The sequence below is a fragment of the Siphateles boraxobius genome, unplaced genomic scaffold, assembly GCF_051911475.1.
Source record: "Siphateles boraxobius isolate OS27281-9 unplaced genomic scaffold, OSU_SipBor_1 41, whole genome shotgun sequence".
Lineage (NCBI taxonomy): Eukaryota > Metazoa > Chordata > Actinopteri > Cypriniformes > Leuciscidae > Siphateles > Siphateles boraxobius.
This window is the reverse complement of record NW_027509042.1, coordinates 43,766,920-43,787,532: the sequence shown is the minus strand read 5'-3', so window position 1 is coordinate 43,787,532 and position 20,613 is coordinate 43,766,920. Positions and strand designations below refer to the sequence as shown.

Below are 20,613 nucleotides of genomic sequence, written 5' to 3'. Positions count from 1 at the left end.
AGTTTGTGTCTTTAAGTAGAAACTGAACAGCAGTAAGGACCTTATCTGGGTGGGTGAAAGGTACAGCAGGTGAGGAGGAACCTTGAAAAGAGTATAAAGGCTGTCTCATATCTTCCTGTGGTGTGTCACTCTCTTGCACAGCGTAACTTCTGTGTACTAGACTGAACCTATTCTTGCAAGAATAAATATTTTTCTTTTATTAATTTGACTCTGAGTGTCTCTTACGCAGTGATGATGTTTAACAGAATGTTTGCCACAACAGATACTAATGCATTCATTGCTAAAATCCTGAGTTTGAAATCTGAGGTAAAAGTCATTAAGATCATTAGCTTTCATCTGGTCATTTGTAGTGATTATATGTACCTTGCTTGGTGCCATGTTAATGATGGCATTCATTGAGTCCCAGAGTTTTTTCAAATTCATGGGTGTGAAATGGCTCTCAATTACTCAATTACTCTCATTTTTGACGTTGCCATTTTGTCAAGAGTTTTGTTTTCACGTGTGCTGCACTTGATATATTGTTCGAACCCAGGGAGTGCTAATTCAAGTTTACAGTGGTTAAAGTCGCCCATTACAAACACGGGGGCGCCCGGAGCGTGCTGCAGTTCTTGGTGTTGTTGTGGAAATTTTTATATTCTCATTGATTTTAGTTCCTTATCTGTGTTCTGTGTACGAGAACAGAGGACCCTGTTTTCTGTTGTTATGTTTATACAGCTGGAGGTGTGTGTGAGACACTCAGCAGGTGGTTGAGCAAGTGACCTCTGACTTCAGAGGTGAGAAGACCCCCCTGCTTTTGGGGTAGTCATAAAGTTCCTTTGTTCCTCTTGCCTAAACAAGAGATAGAACAGTATAAGACTGCTGGCAGCCCCCTGCTCGATGTCTCATTCCTCCTGCAGCTGGACGGTGGTTGGACTGGGAACTATTCTTGCAAGAATAAATCTTTTAAAACTAATTTGGAATCCTGATGTCTCTTACGCTGTGATGCTGTTTGTTTAATTATTTGTTTTTGCCACAACAGTGTACACAGTCAGTAATGCGAGCTGCAGCCCTAGCTGCATTCCCGCTTAGGGGAATGTACACAACGCACACGGCCACACTTCCAAACTCCCTTGGGAGGTAAAACGGTCTCATAGTCAAATGCAAAATCTCAACATCCGGACAGCAAGGTGTTTCCCTAACTGTGTACTGTTTGCACCAGTTGTTACTTACATACACAGCCATGCCGCCACCTCTTGTTTTTCCGGATTGTTCAGACCTGTCTGCCCTGAGAAGTGAAAATCCATCGATGTCAACCAGGGAGTTGAGTCAACCAGGGATATCCCGGTGTAACCACGTTTCCGTGATCACCATTAAACTTGAGGTGCGATACTCAGAGCATGTCCTGGTATTAATCCGAAGTTCGTCTATTTTAGCTCAAAATGATCTTGCGTTGCATAGTATCATTGAAGGTAGAGGAGGCCTGCTGCCTCTCCGTCGTAGACGCGCTCCTCCGCGCTCCACCGCGCAGACCCCTTTTCCTCGACCACGCTGGCCGAGCGCTCACGCAGGCTGGTATATCCACAGGTGGAAGATTGGACGATCGGATTGCCAGCAGCGCATCTCGGTTGTAGGTAGTAAGACGCTGGGCCTGGATGCCCGCTGAATGAGTTTGGCATGGTGCACATAGTCCAACAATGATAAACACAAGATATGTGTAATGGATAAATCTTGACATGTTGGCTTCACTTTCCCACAGCGCAGCAACACATTCACAAACATACAAACCAACGCAAACAACAAACAAAACGATGATCGCAGTAGACAGCGTGCCCGGGTCGCAAGCAGACCACCGGAAGTTTAACACTTCTCCATTTCTGTTACACTATACTCTAACCTGTTCCTAACTAACCTGGAACCTATCTAACTTGCTGTGCAGCAATAATATACAGACAGACTTCAGCAAATGTCCTCTAAATGCTTTAATCACGGCCGGGAGAGTACTCAAGCAGTTCTCAGAGCATCTCTCCCAAGAAGAAGCAAGGCCGGAGGATCTCAGACAAATTCCATTGAGAATCCCACCAGTAAACACGAATACAACAGTTTATATAGAATAGAGACAACAAAAAAGATCATTGTGACTAACATGTCACCTTCTATCAATATGATTTGGTTCAATTGGTAAAACAAGCCACTCCCTTCTTTACCCTCTGTTACTGGCATAAGTAAAATCATCAACAAAAAAAAAACATTGTAAAGGGTTAACAGTTCAGTTGATTACTCAGTGTATCATGACATAATAAAGACAAAGAACAACGTTTTGTACATTGTCCAAAGTTTATCACAGATCAGGCCTAGAAGATTTATTTTGTTATATTGTTAGACCTAGAAGGGGAAATCTGGGAAATGTTTATCACAAGGTTAAAGTCAGATTTTTATAATGGTTAGTTCTAAAAACTTGTTGACTATCTTATTTATTAAAAATCCACCACAGTGTTCCCAATCATCTGTAAAGGTGTTTCCCTCTAAGCTGCTTGAACAGTGACGGTCTTGAATCCACGGAGAATGGTGGACTGATCCGTCAACTTGAAACTAGCGTGAAGCATCTTGTCTCCCGTCATCCAGGGAAAGAAACGGATGGGCCTCCTCATAGTTTCTCGAGGCTGGATCGTAAGCCTGAGATATAAAGAACAGGACATTTCAAAACAGGGAAATCACTATTACTCCTGCTCATGTTTAGGGTGATTTACACAAAAAAAACAAAAAGGATTCACCTTAAATCCAGATTAAATCAAGGCTTATATAATAATTCTGTTGCAGCAAACTTAAACAAACTTGCATTTAAAGCATCATTTTGATCCTGGCTTTAATTTACATTTAAGATAGATTAACTTTAATTCTGCTGCTCCACTACTTTAAGTCTCAGAGTTTATATTGTATAATGGGACAAATCTGCAAGTTTAACACACAGATTAATGTACATTAAAGTTTCTGTGTTATGCATATGATTACACAATACACACAGAGAAACTTGTAGTGCTTCAGAAATGCAGGCCGACAAGTGTGTACTGACACTTTTAACAGACACAGCTGCAGTGAATCTGATGTCAAAGAGATAAACAAGATAAAGATGTAAAAAATGTCAGGAACAACCCCACCCACTTAACAGATATTACTGTACGTACTAGACTGTTAGACGCCCTTCAGCGTCAGGTATGTGAGCTAAATTTACCATGGGAATCATGTCTGTGCTAAAATACCAAAGTTACTATACAGTGGCTTACTACTGTTAAATCAAATTAAATAAATATGGGATCTGTTTTTTAACAGTGTAAGAATATTTCTGTTGTTTTAATTACTTTTTAAATGATTATTAGTGTAGTATTTATCTAAGTAAAGTCACTATGGTATTATGGTCACCATGGTAAATTTTTACAATTTAGTTTGAGCATCCCGATCAGCCCAACACACTGTATCAACCAATGGTGTGTGTTAGGGGTGGATCTATCTGTTTGTCTGACCAATGGCAGACGGGGGCGTGTTTAGGAAACCTATTCGAAAACAGTAATCTAACTTAATTGCATGGTTATTTTTGTGCATTCATTTGGTGATCGATCACTTTAAAAACTGAAATGAAAAACTTCACGTGTCATGATTCCTGCCTTGTGTTTCCATTGTCTTGTGTGGAATTTTGTTATTTCCAGTTCTGTGCCATGTTTTGTAGTCCTTTTCAGTTTTTCTTGTTTATTAATTTCCCCAGGTGTTTCTGATTAGCCACAACCCATTGTTATCTTGTTTAGCTTGTTTGCATTTGTTTTTAAGCCCTATGTCTAGTTCAGTCTTTGTGAGTTCTTGATGTTGTATGTTGGTTGTTCTGTTCCCGAGTCCTGTTCCCTAGTCTGAGTCTGTCTTTGTCAAGTTTTGAGTTTATTTCAATAAATACTACTACTGCACGTAGATCCTGCTTCCTCCAAATGTTTCAACCGCATCGTTACATCACGTACCTCATCTGAACCTTCTCCTCCAAGAGTCCTGAACCCACTACGATGAGGTCACCGCTCACTGCAAAGTTGAACGGGTTGGTAAAGGTTACCGTGGCAACTTGCTGTGTGTTAATGATGACCGAGTTCTCGTTTTGAATCTGGAAGAAAACAAAAATTATATAAAAATGTAATTTCCCAGCCAATATACCGGTTATCTTCTTTCAAATATAAACAATTATCGGTTTCCGCCAAAATGTTCATATCGGTGCATCCCATATATATATATATATATATATATATATATGAAGATTTCAGATGCAAAAGCCTCTAAGTCCGTCTAAAGTTTTTGTCATGCTCCTAGGTTTCGGCCTACGTACTGAGGCTGTGATTTAGTGAGTTTGAAGTGAAAGTATTTGATGAGTGTATACTATTTACTCCATATTATTACCTCAGAGGTGGCTTTTAGAGGCATCGGAGGTTTTTGCATCAGACATATATATGCGTCATATATATATGTGTGACCCTGGATGACAAAACCAGTCATATGGGTCATTTTTTTGAAATTGAGATTTATACATCACATGAAATCTGAATAAATTCTTTCCATTGATGTATGGTGTGTTAGGATAGGACAATATTTGGCCGAGATACAACTATTTGAAAATCTGGAATCTGAGGGTGCAAAAAATCGAAACATTGAGAAAATCGCCTTTCAGTTCAATTCAGTTCATCTTTATTCATTTCCTGAAGGCAATTTGGTTGCAGCAAACAGGCATACACATTAAACAATGTCACACACACATACACGAAAAAAATTAGAAAAAAAGGTACCCAATAAATACATTTACCTAGAATTTAAAAACTTTACAAAACATTACAGCTGAGGGAACAAATGAATTTTTAAACCGATTCGTTTTACTGAGCGGAGTTCTAAACTGAGCGGAGCCTTTAAAGTTGTCCATTTATGTTCGCGATTGTGCTGCATTCAATCACAAAAATAAATGTTTTATACATTTACGGTAGGAAATTTACAAAATCTCTTCACGGAACATGATCTTTACTTAATATCCTAATGATTTTTGGCATACAAGAAAAATTGATAATTTTGACCCATACAATGTATTGTTGGCTGTTCCCATAAATATACCCGTGCTACTTGAGACTGGTTTTGTGATCCAGGGTCACATATACATACATATATATATATATATATATATATATATATATATATATATATATATATATATATATATATATATATATACATATATGTATATGTAATGTCTATGATGGGCCACCAATACCTGTATATTGAGGGCAGGGCTGGTGATGTTAAACTCTTTTGTAGCCAACACTCTCTCCTGAGACTTCACATCCTCAATAACCACAGCCAGGCTGACCAGGCAATCCTCCATAGTCTCCTTCAGCATGTACTCGTTGAAGGAGATCTCGTGTTTTACAGTTACAGCTGGTGGAGAACAACAGACAGGAATCATGGAGTTAATTGCGCAATTCCTAATGAATAATTTCAACACATTTTTGTGGTAATCAAAATCATGTAGTCCAGTACTATCCAGATGGGTGTTATTAGATTCTAAGAAATGTGCTGGCTGTATTCAGAAAGGAATCCTAGTTTACTGCAGTGTTTACTGTCTACTATTTTTTTTAAAGGCCATGTTTTATTCCCTTTTACAAAGTTTTGATTTTGGTTTTGGGCTCTACTAGAAAAGGTTTTATATTTCTGCCAAATCGCCGATGCCTTCAGCAGTGTAACTGTGAAAAACAACTGATATCGTTTGCAGTATTCTTACTTTCATTCGGGCCGATCTTCAGATCATCATGAGCCTCCCAGAAGGCTCCAGTGGGATTGCGGTTGTACTCTTTGTTCTGAGCGTTCACGTGTTTTCTCAGCAGTTTCGGAATTGCCATGTTGTTAGTGATTATGACGATGAAAGAAATGTTTTCTCCAACTACAGGGGGTTTCAGAAGCTGGAGAGAAACTCCAACACCCTGAGGAACTGCATGAAAAATCACTGTTATATCACTCAAACAATCAAAGAGCATTATTAGTGTGGGAAGAAAAAACAAATGATAAAACGTACCGCCTCTTCCATTATCACCTTCACCACTTCGAGCTGGAAGAGAGTATTTTTTAAAATGAAGATGGATAACAACAAATATTTAAATATAAAAAATCATAATAAATATCTACATAAAATTGCATGCGTAGATAACAACCCACTTGATTAAAACATCAAAATATGAGAAAAATATTTCATACATTTTAAATATGAGGGAAGAACAAGTCTTGGTTAAGGTATTTATCTGACAAAATTATTTGGCAAAAAAGTCAAACTACAGCTACAGGTTTTATTTTACTATTCAAAAAATGCATAGAAAAACAAAAAGCTGAGACAGGGAAAAGCATGCATTGACTACAATATAACCAGTTATTAATATTTCGTTGGTTCTCTCTTGTTTGTGCATGCCTTTATAGTAATTTCTTTCTTTGACAGCCAGGCCAAAAATGATGGCTGCAGAATTTATCATGCTTTATTGAGTTATTATCCCAAATAAAACTATTAACTCCAAGCACAAAAAAAATGTGTACAAAATCTTTAACATATTTTTTTCCAAAATTGAATAAAGGATGAAGATGTCAATTTAGACTCAACATCACTTATCACTTTGCATATATTTCTTTTGTATTATTATTTCTGTTTATCTTGGAGTGAGCGTACACAATTGTATTCAGAGAGTAAGAATTTTTTAGAGTTTTCTCATCTTGATATCTATTAACGCCTTGAGGACCGTCATGAAAAGACATGAAAAATCACTGTTATATTAAATAATCAAATGGCATTATTATTGTGGGAAAAAAGGCCAAATGCTAAAACGTACCGATTCTTGCAGTATTACCTCCTTGAGCTGAAAGACAATATTACAAAAAGTATTTAAATATAAAAAAAGATAATAAAAATGTATTTTTTTGCATACATTTTTTTTATTCTTATTTCTGTTTATCTTGGTGTGAGCATATACAATTGTATTCAGAGTGTAAGAAATACTTTTATCTGATCTCATCTTGATATCTGCTAATGTGTAAAACATTTGATTTATTGTCTTTTTTCTTTATCTCTCTTGTTGAGAAGCATCAATAAAAATAGTTAAACTAAAAACATAATTAAAATAGATTTTACCATTCTTTTTGATATTTTGCTGATACTGCTGATGAATTACACACTTCCTCTTAAAAAAATGGAAAGATAAAATGACTTACCATCACTTCTGAACATAAATGGCATTCCATCTAAATGTGAAAGAAATCAGTTGTTGTTGTTTTTTGTATAAACATCTATTGAACGGTAAGTATTTTTCTTATTGTGTCTCAGGGTTTCTCTTACCCATCTCAGTTTTGTATTCTGAGGTGATGTCCTGCATGGCCATGGCTGGACCGGGACGTTTGGTGCAGATCAGGGCTCCGACTGAGACTTTGTCAACGCTGGTTGATAATATCTTCCCATCTCTGATGATCATTCTACGCACATCTGCATTGACTTCTGCGTAAACGAAGGGTACGTCGTACAGCGCGTTCACTTTCTGCTCATGAACGGCTTTCACAGCAGCAGGACCACAGCGGTACATTCCTGTGACAGATTCAGTTTATGTTTTAGCATCAACAGCATGCTTTGAAGCAATTGGTCTTTTCTGCATGCAGGGATAAAAAGCATATGAGTTTTCTATATATATTAGCATTGACCGACCGGCGCTTATCTCTTGTGGCGTCGGGTCAAGAACCTGCCAGCCGTCATAACCTCCATCCAGATCAGGCCTCTTCATCCAACTCTCCACCCACACATGGAAGTTCCTGAAAAAGCCCAAACACTTTTAACTCACATTTTGTCAGATTAAAAACACTGAAACAATTCATGTCAACCGCAATCAATTCAGGTTTATTTGTAAAGGTACTGTATCCTAACAAGGAGCACAGATTAAAAACTTCTAAAGAAACACAATAAAAGACTTCACACACAAAAAATAAGCACATTACCGTTCTAAAGTTTTGTTTTATTTTATTTATTTTTTGCAAGAAATTAATAATTTTACTCAGCAAGGATGCATTAAATTGATGAAAAGTGACACTTATAATATTACAAACGTTTTCTATTCCAAATAAATGTTGTACTTTTGAAAGTTTTTTGCAAAAAAAATATATGTTTCACAAAAATACAAAGCTGCATATCCTCATATTAGAATGATTTCTGAAGGATCATGTGACCCCGAAGACTGGAGTAATGCTGAAAATTCAGATTTGATCACAGGAATACATTACAGTTTAAAACAAAATCAAATAGAAAACCGTTATTTTTAACTGTAATAATATTTCACTGTTTTTACTGTATTTTTTATCAAATAAATGCAGCCTTGAGCAGAAGAAACTTCTTTCAAAAACATTTAAAAATCTTTCTGGCCCCAAACTTTTGAACAGTAGTGAATGTTTTAGCAACATAACTATGACAAGAGGACTTTTCAGCTTTCAAAGCGTAACTCACCAGATGCTATCCCGACCGATGGACAGCTTTTCACCATTCTCTGAGAAATATTCCTCAATCACCATGTTCGCATTTGTGTCGTGAGCGGAGTTAAAGTTGGTGATCACTCGAGTTGGAATGCCGAGGGCTCTCATTACTGTTACACAAACACATGCATTTGATATATCGATCATCAACAGCACTAATTCTATTACCAGTGACCCATTAAAGGAATAACAAAAACATAGCCATTCACACAAAAACATAACCATTACACACCCCCAAACACAGATTATTTTACTCCACACAATCCGAGAAACACAAAGCCATTGGCTCTTTCGGAGCTTGGCTGCATAAATCACCATCCATTTTCATTATATGAAAAAGAGCAGCTTGAACTTTCTTCCTAACATCTATTTTTGTGTTTCACAGAAAATAACAGCATACAGGTTTTTTTTTGGGTAAATTAAAAATTTAAAGGACATACACTACCTGTCACTGTTATGTTAATCTGTCGTGTTGTGTATCTTGTTTTCATCATTCACATGTCATCCTTTGTTCTGTTTTCCCGCCACTTGTCTGTCTCTATGGTTACTGTCATTAAGTTCATCTGTTCCACCTGTGTTTAGTTAATTATCATCTGTGTCACCTGGGTTCTGTTAATCTGTGCGCATCAGTGTCTGTATTTAGTTCCTTTCAGTTCAGCCAGTCTTGGTCTGTTGTTAGTCTTATTTATTTTTGTTAGTCTTATTTTTATCATGTGTGTGTTATCCTGCCCTTCTGTACCCATTTGAAGTTTATTGTAAGTAAAAGCAGTAGCGTACCGTGGGGTTTCAGTCAGGGCCTTCAGTAACAACCCCCCCCCCCCCCCCCCCCAGCATATTTTGTGAAACGATGTTGTCATCACCCCACGTGTCGACTAGTCAGACACGCTAAATCAGTAGCCTAACATCAACAACAACTGCAACTACATGCTTGTGTTCCTGCTTCAGAAGCTACTGAGCCTCTTTTATTTCTTTATTTATTATTTAGGCCTACTTTAATGTATTTTTATTTAACTTCTTTATTTACATTTCTTTTTTAATGTTTTGATGCTTGTATTTTGTCTGATTAAGACATTTTGTATTTTGTAGGGATGGGCATTTCAAGCAATAATAATATTCGACGATCGCTGGGAATAATTTGATTATTATTCAAAAAACGTGTTGTAGCCATTAAAGTTAGTTTCATATTTATGTTTAAATAATATGTTATTTTTTCCATTTCATCGATTTTGATTACATGAAAAGTGATCAGCCTATCAGCCAGTATGAGTAGCCTAATCATAAGATGCTAATATCGAGAGACATCATTTTGACCGCTTTATTAAGTTTTGTTTTGTATAAAGCCTTACTTTAAAGTGAATTTCGTTTTGTATAAATTGTATCTTAATTTTAATCAATGTTTTAACCAATTGCCTGGATTTAATAAATAAGAAGCAAATATAGCAGCCTATAATCAGGACATGGAGGCGCCGACGCGATATAACTTGCATCCCACGTGAACTGGAGCTTGTCTCATAAATTAACAGAAACTCAGAAATATATCTATTCTAAGCTTGAAATGTCTACTTTTAAAGAAAACAATTCAAAACGAAAAGAAACAGACAACTCTCTTATAATCCGTATGAAGTGTGCATTTCACAATACTGCGAAGGTGGCGAGTCAGCATTGTCACAGAAAACACTATTTATTAATAAACAAATAAAATGTCTCCTTGTTATATTTAACACATTCATAATGATTAGGCTACATTTTTCGGTTCTTTGTGGTAAGCTTAATGCGTCTTCTAACTGATCGAATATCGTGACTCTCCCTATTTTGTACTGGGCCATTTATGGTTTTTCACATTGTTCAACAAGGTTCTTGGTAAAAAAGAAAAGAAAAGAAGCTACTGTGCCTAATATTATTGTATACAGCTTGTATTTATAATAAGTCTTCTCTGTTTAACAAACGACTCTTAGCCACCAATTAGATTAAACTAATAGTTTCTATAGCTAAGGACTTATAGTTTAAAAGTGTATATAACATGGATTTAAAAATAATGAACCACACAACGCTGGTTTCACGTCATGCCGGTTCATCCTGATCTTCTCGTCATTCCTGGCCTGCCTGAGCTTCACGTCAGCCCGGCTGAGCCTGAGCTTCGTCACGTCGGTCCAGCCGAGCCTGAGCTTTTTCACGTCAGTCCTGCCGAGCCAAGGACTGTTCACGTCATGCTTCCCGAGCCTGAGCTTTCTGTCCCTGAGCCTGTCCCGGTCCCAGAGCCTGTCCCTGAGTCTGTCACTCCCCCCAAGAAATTTGTTTTGGGGGGGCTATACATCCTCGCTGTGGCCGCCCAAGGGCCATTTCCGCCACGGCCGCCCAAAGGGTCCTATCCGCCATGGCCACCCAAGGGGTCCTCTCTGCCATGGCCGCTCGAAGGGTCCTCTCCGCCATGGCCGCCCGAAGGGTCGTCTCCACCACGACCTCCTGAAGGGCCTTCTACGCTATGGGCACCTGCACAGCCAGCTCCACCCTGGTCCCCTGAACTGCCAGCTCCGCCCTGGAGGCTTCCTGCTCCGCCCTGGAGGCTTCCTGCTCTGGGTAGGCGTGTTGTGTATCTTGTTTTCATCATTCACGTCTTTCTTTGTTCTGTTTTCCCGGCACTTGTCTGTCTCTATGGTTACTGTCATTAAGTTCATCTGTTAATTATCTTCTGTGTCACCTGGGTTCTGTTAATCTGTGTTCATCAGTGTCTGTACTCAGTTCCTTTCAGTTCAGCAGTCTTGATCCATTGTTAGTCTTATTTAGTCTTGTTAGTCTTATTTATCGTGTGTGTGTGTTATCCTGCCTGTCTGTACCCGTTTGAAGTTTATTGTAAGTAAAAGTATTTGTATTGGAGCCTTTTGCCTCATCGTCTTCTGCCAACACCACACTGTGACACTACCATTCAAATGTTTGGGGTCTGTACAATTTATGTTTTTAAAAGAAGCCTCTAATTTTCATCAAGACAGCATTTGTTTGATCAAAAATACAGTAAAAACAGTGATATATTATTGCAATTTAAAATAGCTGTTTTATATTGTGTAATGTAATTTATTCCTGTGATCAAAGCTGAATTTTTAGCATCATTACTCCAGTCTTCAATGTCACATGATCCTTCAGAAATCATTCTAATATGATGATTTGCTGCTCAAGAAAAATTTCTGATTATTATCAATGTTTAAACAGTTGTGCTGCTTCATATTTTTGTGGAAACTGTGATGCATTTTATGAATAGAAAGTTCAAAAGAACATTATTTATTTTAAATCTTTTGTAACATTATAAATGTCTTTACTGCCACTTTAAATGAATTTAATGCATCCTTGCTACATAAAATATTTATTTATTTATTTTTTAATAATAATCTGACCCCAAACGTTGTAACAATAGTGTAAGAACTCATATTGGTCTCACCTGTACACATGACAGCTGCGAACACCCAGCACTGTCCGTATTTCACAGGGCTGAATTGTGTTTCTGCCCACTTCCTGAGAATATCTGCGCTGCCGGTCCATGTGGAGGGGTTTACACCATCATTGTACTTTCCTGACCAGTTCCCCATTAACACCCCTTTATCATCCTGACTGTTCACCTGATGAGAGCGACAGAGAGACTACATTAGCACAGAAAGAGTGAGTGGAGAGCAGAGAATGAGAAGAGATCCGCCTCACCATAGCTGAGATCACACGACCGATGTACACCGGACTGCTGCGGTTCAGAAGATCTTTCCTCACGTCGGCTTGAGATTGAGGACTCAACTCCAGCAACTTCATACAGATGTCCAGTATTCCTTTTTCATACTGAAAATACATGTGTGTCAGGTATTAATGAGAAGCTTTTTCAGTGCTGTGCCTTCAGAGTCAACAGTCAAACGTCTCACCTGATCGAAAGACCAGGGTCTGGAGACGACGTTCCCAGCGCTGCCTTTAAACAGCAGACCGAAGTCATTCCTGATGTATTCATTCCTCAGACCCTCCGACTGCATGAACACGGAATCAGCTATGGAAAAACACAGAAGAGGGTGAGCTTGGTAATGACAACAAATGAAAGCAATACGCCGTGCATTACAGTGATTTTACCACAGCTAAGGGGTTTGTATGTATGTAGGTGAAGTTCTATGGCAATGAAAGACATCAATATTCAACATATCACACTATACCGGTCAAAAAGTTTGGGGTCAGATTACATTTTTTAAAATAAATAAATACTTGTATTCAGTGAAGACACATTCAATTGATCAGAAGTGACATTAAACATTAATAATGTTGCAAAATATATCTATTTCAAATAAATGCTGTTCTATTGAACTTTCTATTCATCAAAGAATACTGAAAATGCAAGTTTCCACAAAAATATAAAGCAGCACAGCTGTTTCAAAAATGATGATAATCAGAAATGTTTATTGAGCAGGTAATCATCATATCACAATGATTTCTGAAGGATCATGTGACACTGACGACTGGAGTAATGATGCTAAAAATTCAGCTTTGATCACAGGAATAAATTATATTTTATATTAAATTCACATTGAAAACAGCTATTTTAGATTGTAATATTACTTGACTATTTTTACTGTATTTTTTATCTAATAAATGCATAAGAGTTAGCATAAGATAAAAAATCTTACAGACACCAAACTTATAAACATCAAGTAATATCAAGTAATATTCTTAAAAATAATATTTTCACTATGTAATATAGTTCATTAGCTGACAGTGTGTATATGAACTTTGACCAAGGCTCAACCAATCAGATTTTAAAGCAGAAATTTTAATTTGTATTCAAATATACAATAATTCCAATGTAAATCTTAGCTGCGTTTTTAGTCCTACAAACATGAATGATTTCTCAAATTATGTGTTTTGTTGATGAGATACATTTCTAATTTTTCAGACGTATGATAGCCTATCTAGAGACCAGAATATCATAGTGACTTGAATGTGTACGTTTTTTCGTTATGTTGAACACAAAATAAGTCATTTTTGAAGAATGTTAGTAACGTCCTGGTTGCGTATGCAACCCACCGTTCCCTGAAGGACGGAAGGGAGGACACTGTCGACGCCAACTGAAATGGGATCACGCCAGGGAGCCTATTGTCTTCGAGTATTATTGAACGAGCCAATACACATTGGCGTGCGAGATTTTGGTATCTACGACTGACTGCGATAGATTACCTAGAACCTCCGCGTCCCGTCCAGGGACCATACATGAAGTCTCCAATAGTCTGGACGCGGGTGCCATAAGGTGCCCTGTCCCTGAGAGAGGAGGTCCTCCCTCAGAGGAATGGGCCAGGGAGGAGCTGTCGAGAGGAGAAAAAGTTCGGGGAACACGGTTCGGTTGGGCCAATAAGGGGCAACTAGCAAAACCTGCTCCTCTTCCTCCCTGACTTTGCACAGTAGTTGTGCAATAAGGCTCACTGGGGGAAATGCATACTTGCGGAGGCCCCGTGGCCAGCTGTGGACCAGTGCATCCGTGCCAAGGGTCCCCTCGGTGAGGGCATAAAACAACTGGCAATGGGTCGAGTCCGGGGAGGCAAACAGATCTATCTGTGCGGCCCCGAAGTGGTCCCATATCAGCTGGACCGCCTGGGGATGGAGTCACCATTGCCTGAGGCTACAATCTGTCGTGAGAGCGCGTCGGCGGCAGGATTGAGCAGGCCAGGGATGTGAACGGCACGAAGCGACCTCAGATGCTTCTGACTCCATAGGAGGAGGTGACGGGCGAGTTGCGACATGCGACGGGAACGTAGACAACCCTGGTGGTTGATGTACGCAACGGTCGCAGTGTTATCTGTACGGACCAGTACATGCCTGCCGAGCAGCGTCGTCTTGAGGCGTCTCAAAGCAAGGAGTACTGCTAACAACTCGAGGCAATTGATGTGCCAATGCAGGTGGGACCCCGTCCAGGAGCCAGCTACTGCATGTCAGTTGTACGTGGCCCCCCAGCCAGTGTTGGAGGCATCTGTGGATACCACAGCGTGCCTGGACACTTGTTCTAGGGACACTCCGGCCCGGAGAAACAAAGGGTCTGACCACGGGCTGAGGGTTTGGCGGCAGGCCGGGGTGATTCTTACACGGAGCGTGCCACTCTGCCACGCCCACCTCGGGAGTCGGTCGTGAAGCCAGTGCTGAAGTGGTCTCATATGAAGCAAACCGAGCGGCGTAACTGCGGCTGCCATATGCCCCAGGAGCCTCTGAAAGTGTTTCAGTGGAACCACTGTTCTGCTCTTGACTAAATTCAGGCAGTTGAGCACCGACCGGACGCGATCCTCTGTGAGGCGCCGTGTGTTGGACCGAGTCCAGCTCCAAACTGAGAAAAGAGATCCTCTACACAGGGGCGAGTTTGCTCTTCTCCCAGTTGACCTGAAGACCCAACTGGCTGATGTGCTGGAGCAGCAAATCCCTGTGCTCGCACAACTGCTCCCAAGACTGAGCTAGTAGCAACCAGTCGTCAATATAGTTGAGAATGCGAATGCCACACTCTCTCATGGGAGCGATTGCTGCCTCCGCGACCTTCGTAAAGACACGGGTTGACAGGGCCAGCCCGAAGGGTAGGACCTTGTACTGATACGCCTGACCCTTGAACGCGAAACGCAGGAATGGCCTGTGTCGCGGCAGGATGGAGACATGAAAGTACGCGTCCTTCAGGTCGATCGCTACAAACCAATCTTGGGGACGGACACATTGAAACATGCGTTTCTGCATAAGCATTCTGAACGGGAGCTTGTGAAGGGCCCGGTTCAGGACTCCCAGGTCCAAGATCGGTCGCAACCCACCACCTTTCTTGGGTACAATGAAGTACGGACTGTAGAGGCCTGTCTTCATATCGGCTAGGGGCACCGGCTCTATCGCGTCCTTCGCCAACAGTACAGCGATCTCCGAGCGCATGACAGAAGCAGATTCGCTCGACACCGAAGTGTGGCGAACGCCGCTGTACTTGGGCGACTTCAGGTGGAACTGAATCGTGTAGCCGATCCTGATGGTACGGAGGAGCCAGCTGGACCGGTTGGGAAGCACTTTCCATGGCTTCGATGAACCGGCCTGGGGGACCCGGGGCACCACCGGCATACCCGGGGTGCATAGGGTCGCAAACCGCCAGCCTCGCCCTCTTAAAGCCCAGGGATGGAGAAATTCGCTTTTCTGACAATTTGGGCACCACTGGACTCCGGAGAGCCAGTGGAGGAACGATAACCATCTGAAGAGCTAGTCCCCCCTTCCCTGGGTGGCCTGTCTCAGGAATGTTTCTGGCACTCACCTCCTGGCTGGGCAGTGACTGAGACAGACCGGGCGGCCTGTCTGCTGCTAGTTCTACGCTGGGGCCTGGGTGAAGGCTGTTGCGGAGGCCCTGCGGAACAGGAGGCCGCGGCAGGGGGACGCCTTCGGCGACGAACAGGTGGTGGGACTATCACCGGCGGCAGGGTGGAGGCAACAGCGAGCCGCCGGGATAGGGTGTGTCGGAGCACCTCCGTCTGTACCTGAGCAGCAGAGAACTGTTGGGAGCAGCTCTCCGCCGCGTCGCCGAACAACCCAGCCTGGGAAACTGGGGAGTCCAGGAACCGAACCTTGTCAGCATCCGCCATCTCAACCAGGCTGAGCCAACGATGGCGTTCCTGGACCACTAGGGTGGACATCGCACATGCTGCTACAACTGTACCCCGGAGGGCGAGGTCCACAGCAGTGTGGAGCTCACTCATGAGTGCCCGGTCTAGACTACCCTTGTGCATGTCCATGAGTGTCTTGGCCTGGTAGACCTGCAACAACGCCAAGGCAAGCAAAGAGGAAGCAGCTTGCCCGCAAGCTCTGTAAGCTCCGACCGCCAATCCTGACGCGAACTCACAGGCCTGCGAGGGAAAACGAGGATCCCCACTCCAGGATGCAGCGGCCGCTGGACATAAAGCTGTCGCAACGGACCGCTCCACCGGAGGGATAGCCTCATAACCCTTCACAGCTCCCTCAACAAGGGTAGCGAGGGAGGAAGAACCACTCAAGTCATTTCCAGCAGTAAAAGGAGCCTTCCACGACTGAGTAAGCTCAACATGCACTTCGGGAAAGAAAGGCACTGGGGCGGCGGGCTGAGAACCAGCACGGCCCACCCCGAGATACCAATCATCCAACCGAGACTGAGCAGGACACGGTGGAGGGTTCCACTCGAGCCCGACAGCATCGGCGGCCCGTTTCAGCATAGCTGATAATTCTGGATCTGGGTCGGGCAACATTGTACTCCCGGAAGGGAGACAACGCAGCCGAGTCATCATCTCCATAATTCAGCTCACCCTCCGATGCTGTCCTGCTGTCCACCCACCCTCAACGTCCTGCCCTCTAGGGGAGCCCCGAGGGAAACCTCCGATCCACCCATTACAGATGGATCAGCATTTAAAACCAGGGGCTCCAATGGTTGCAGTGGAAGGGAGGAGTGAGGAGCCCACAGGGAATGGTTACCGGGCGGGACATCCAACACTATCCTCTGGTCACCCATCCCACATGGCACCCGAGGGTGGGGCATGGTAATGGGGACTCGCTCTCCGCGAACGAAGGCGAGTCTCGCCCTCAAAACTGCGACAGTCATGTTCCCACAGTGAAAACATGAACCGTCCACAAAAGCTGCCTCAGCGTGCTGTAAGCCCAAACAGGTGATACAACAATTGTGACCATCAGAGGGAGACAGGGAACGACCGCATCCAGAAACGCACAGGCGGAATGACATCTTGAAAAAGACGCAAACGCACCCGTGTTGCTCTTTTAGGAAGTGAAAAAACTCTCACCAGTGCCGGAGCACACAGGGGAATGACCGCGGCAACACTGACACAGGAATGGTGCAGCCTGTGTCAGTGAAGCACTCACCTTCTCGTCCTCAACCGACCGTCAGAAAAACAAACACAAACAGAAAATTTGGTTGCTGTGAAAACAGCAGTTTGAGAGCTTGAAAGCTTGCGATCACCGCTGCACTCGCGCTGTAACACCGACACCAGGAGAGACTTCCTAAAGAAGCGCCGACACACTCGCTCGTTGAATATCAACACTCTTCAGACCCAGACATGAAGCTCGGCTCCGAAGCGAAATGCAAATGGGGCGTGCATCTACTTCCATATTTATACCCGCGCCGCGGGGCGGAGTGTGAGATGCAAAATCTCGCACGCCAATGTGTATTGGCTCGTTCAATAATACTCAAAGACAATAGGCTCCCTGGCATGATCCACTTTCAGTCGGCGTTGACTACGTCCGACGTTATCGACTGAAGAGGAACCAAACATTTCAGGACCCCATTTTTTTTTTTTTTTTTTCTATAGAAGTCAATGATGACCAGCAACTGTTTAGCAAAGTGTCTTTTGTGTTTAACAGAACACATAAACTCATACAGGTACTATTGTTGATGTACAGTTGTTGGTCCTTCTCACCTTGGCACCAGGGGTTGCAGAGGAGCGTGAACTGTCCCAGCACATGTGTTCTGATGCTCCCGCGGGTCTCGACTCTCAGGTGAAGTGTATAGACTCCTACAGAGGCAGACGCAGGACTGAACAGTGATACGGTCTGCGTACGGCCTGGGTTCGGGTCCGGTCCGCTCCTCTCCAGAATGGCACTCCATTGAGACGGAGAAGGGTTTCCAGACACGGAGACGGGGATCTCCACCGACAGCGGCCCTGCGGTGAACATAGTGGAGTCGGGTTCAGACTTAAACACAAATACAGGGCTCTGGAAGTCAAACTCTACTCATGTTCTCCATAAAGGAATTCGTTTTTATCAATAAACCTTTCAAGACTGACTTACTAGCTCTGAGCTGTTAAGAAATAGTATATACTCATGTAGAAACCATTCAACAATCTGTCTTATACTCAAAATACTTTGGTTGCACTTTATTTTACAGTGTGTGCACTTTCGTGTACTTATCTAAAAAAAAGTACAGGGCAATTAATATAAGGTAACTACATGGGTTAAAGTTAGATTTAGGGGTAGGTTCAGGGTTAGTACCTAGTTATTGCACTTACAATAATAAGTATACATGGGGAACAAGACTGTAAATAAAGTGCTACCAATACCTTTTTTTATTTGCATGTATAAGAATAAGCCATATATATATATATATATATATATATATATTATATTATTTCTATAATTTTTATCTAAAACATTGCCATGTAATTGAACACTTTTTTTTTGCTTTCAGTTCATGAGCACAATCGAGCAGGATTCACTCAAAAAACATTTAAGCCTACATTTAAGATGTATGCATTTGGTTTTCATATAAAATTTCCATCTATTTGAATTGCACAATCTTAAAATTAACAAACTAATAAATCTAATGATGCACTTGAAAGTCATACTGAAACAGGTAAGATTTCTTTAATGGTACTAATAAACTGAATGTGTTTTAAATACACAAAATCCAGGTTTATATGTGTGTGTATATATATATATATATATATATATATATATATATATATATATATATATATTCAATATTTATAAATGAATAAATTAAATTTCTTTCCTAATGCACAGATTCATGCTGATTCTAAGCTATTTGAATAACTGCATTTGGAAAATATGATTATTTACTGATAAATCATAATGGAAAGTGAGTGAGATGAGACTGCACGTTTATTTCACACACGCAAAAACACACCTAGAATGATCCGGAAGACCAGTTTTTCCTTCAGTGGATCGAATGGCCGTCCATCATAGTTGATGAGGATGGTGAAGGGCTGTCCTCTGCGCAGCACCAGAGTGCTGGAACTCAGGCCATCGGTCTTGTGTCGGAGCTGGTTCTGGACCTGCTGAAGGTGGACATTTCGAAGCTTCAACTCTGTATAAAAATGAGCAAATGTCAAATTATTTGTGAGAAAGCTGAAGAATTTTAATATAAAAATATAAATAATTTAAAATAGCTAATTACTGAACAAAAATGTTCATGTAAACAACAGAATTCATGTTTAATTAAAAATAAAATTAAATAGCAGCATTAATCTGATAAAATTAAATGACATGCAAAGAAAATATTAAAGCAGTAAATTCTTTAACCCCAGTGCTCAAGTAGGGTTTACGTTTAACCCAGATAGAGTGTGTGTGTGTGTGTGTGTGTGTGTGTGTGTGTGTGTGTGTGTGTGTGTGTGTGTGTGTGTGTGTGTGTGTGTGTGTGTTTGTGTGTGTGTTTGTGTGTGTGTGTGTGTGTGTGTGTGTGTGTGTGTGTGTGTGTGTGTGTGTGTGTGTGTGTGTGTGTGTGTGTGTGTGTGTGTGTGTGTGTGTGTGTGTGTGTGTGTGTGTGTGTGCGTGCGTGCGTGCGTGTGTGTGTGATAGAAAGTTCGTTCCACTTTGTGTTAATGCTCTAGGACCAGACCTTGATTTAAATGGAGAAATTTTCAGATTTATTTTTATTTTTTTACAAACAAAATGAAAAAAAGTTTAATTTTCCTATTCATTTTCAATGTGGGGTCAATCTGACCCCAAACACCTTAAACGCTAAAACATTTTTACCCCAAACACTGATTTTAAAAACACAACCATGATAGTAAAATAACTGTTTAAGGTTTAAGAAAATGCTTTGCTAGTAAAACAGTAAAAATTTAATAAATCAAAATTTAAGCTTACCGTCCATGAGATACCGCTGTGTTGTGGTTTGCTGTTAGATTCAGGTTCTACGTTTATTGTGATTTATATATGACATTCTTCCACCCCTCCCTGAGACGTCAGACCACATTCAAGTGAAGTCAACATGCAAAATGTTACAATCAGAACCAACACCTACTGTACAACAGTTACGCAATAACTCATACCGGAGTGCTGAGCGGGTGGATGCATGTGTGCAGTCACACAATGAGCAATGCACACGCATTTAATCAGAAATCTGAATTCATTGGAACAAAGGTGAGATCACAATCTAAAAAAATGTTTCATCTAATAGATGATAAAAAATAATCATGCGTTGCACTTTATATTTGATTTTGCATTTGATTCTGTAGATCATGGTCTTCTTTTGCAAAAGCTCAAATGTATATATTTTTGTAATAAACTGCTTAAAGGGACACTTCACCCGTTTCCATTAATCTTTGTATTGATAGAAACCCA

General features: G+C 41.2%; 1 protein-coding gene across 1 annotated transcript; it reads right to left on the bottom strand.

Annotated features, from left to right (window-relative positions):
- Window positions 1-1,943: 1,943 nt before the first annotated feature.
- Window positions 1,944-20,278, bottom strand: tgm5l (transglutaminase 5, like). The gene is made up of 16 exons (XM_077199886.1): window positions 20,137-20,278; window positions 19,175-19,354; window positions 17,949-18,191; window positions 12,435-12,553; window positions 12,226-12,354; window positions 11,969-12,146; window positions 8,513-8,648; window positions 7,724-7,827; window positions 7,364-7,606; window positions 7,240-7,269; window positions 6,861-6,887; window positions 6,062-6,094; window positions 5,771-5,977; window positions 5,264-5,427; window positions 3,981-4,117; window positions 1,944-2,652 (listed from the first exon to the last, which is right to left on the bottom strand). Exons 1-16 carry the CDS (start codon window positions 20,141-20,143, stop codon window positions 2,502-2,504), a joined length of 2,088 nt encoding a protein of 695 aa, XP_077056001.1. The 5' UTR covers window positions 20,144-20,278; the 3' UTR covers window positions 1,944-2,501.
- Window positions 20,279-20,613: the final 335 nt, after the last annotated feature.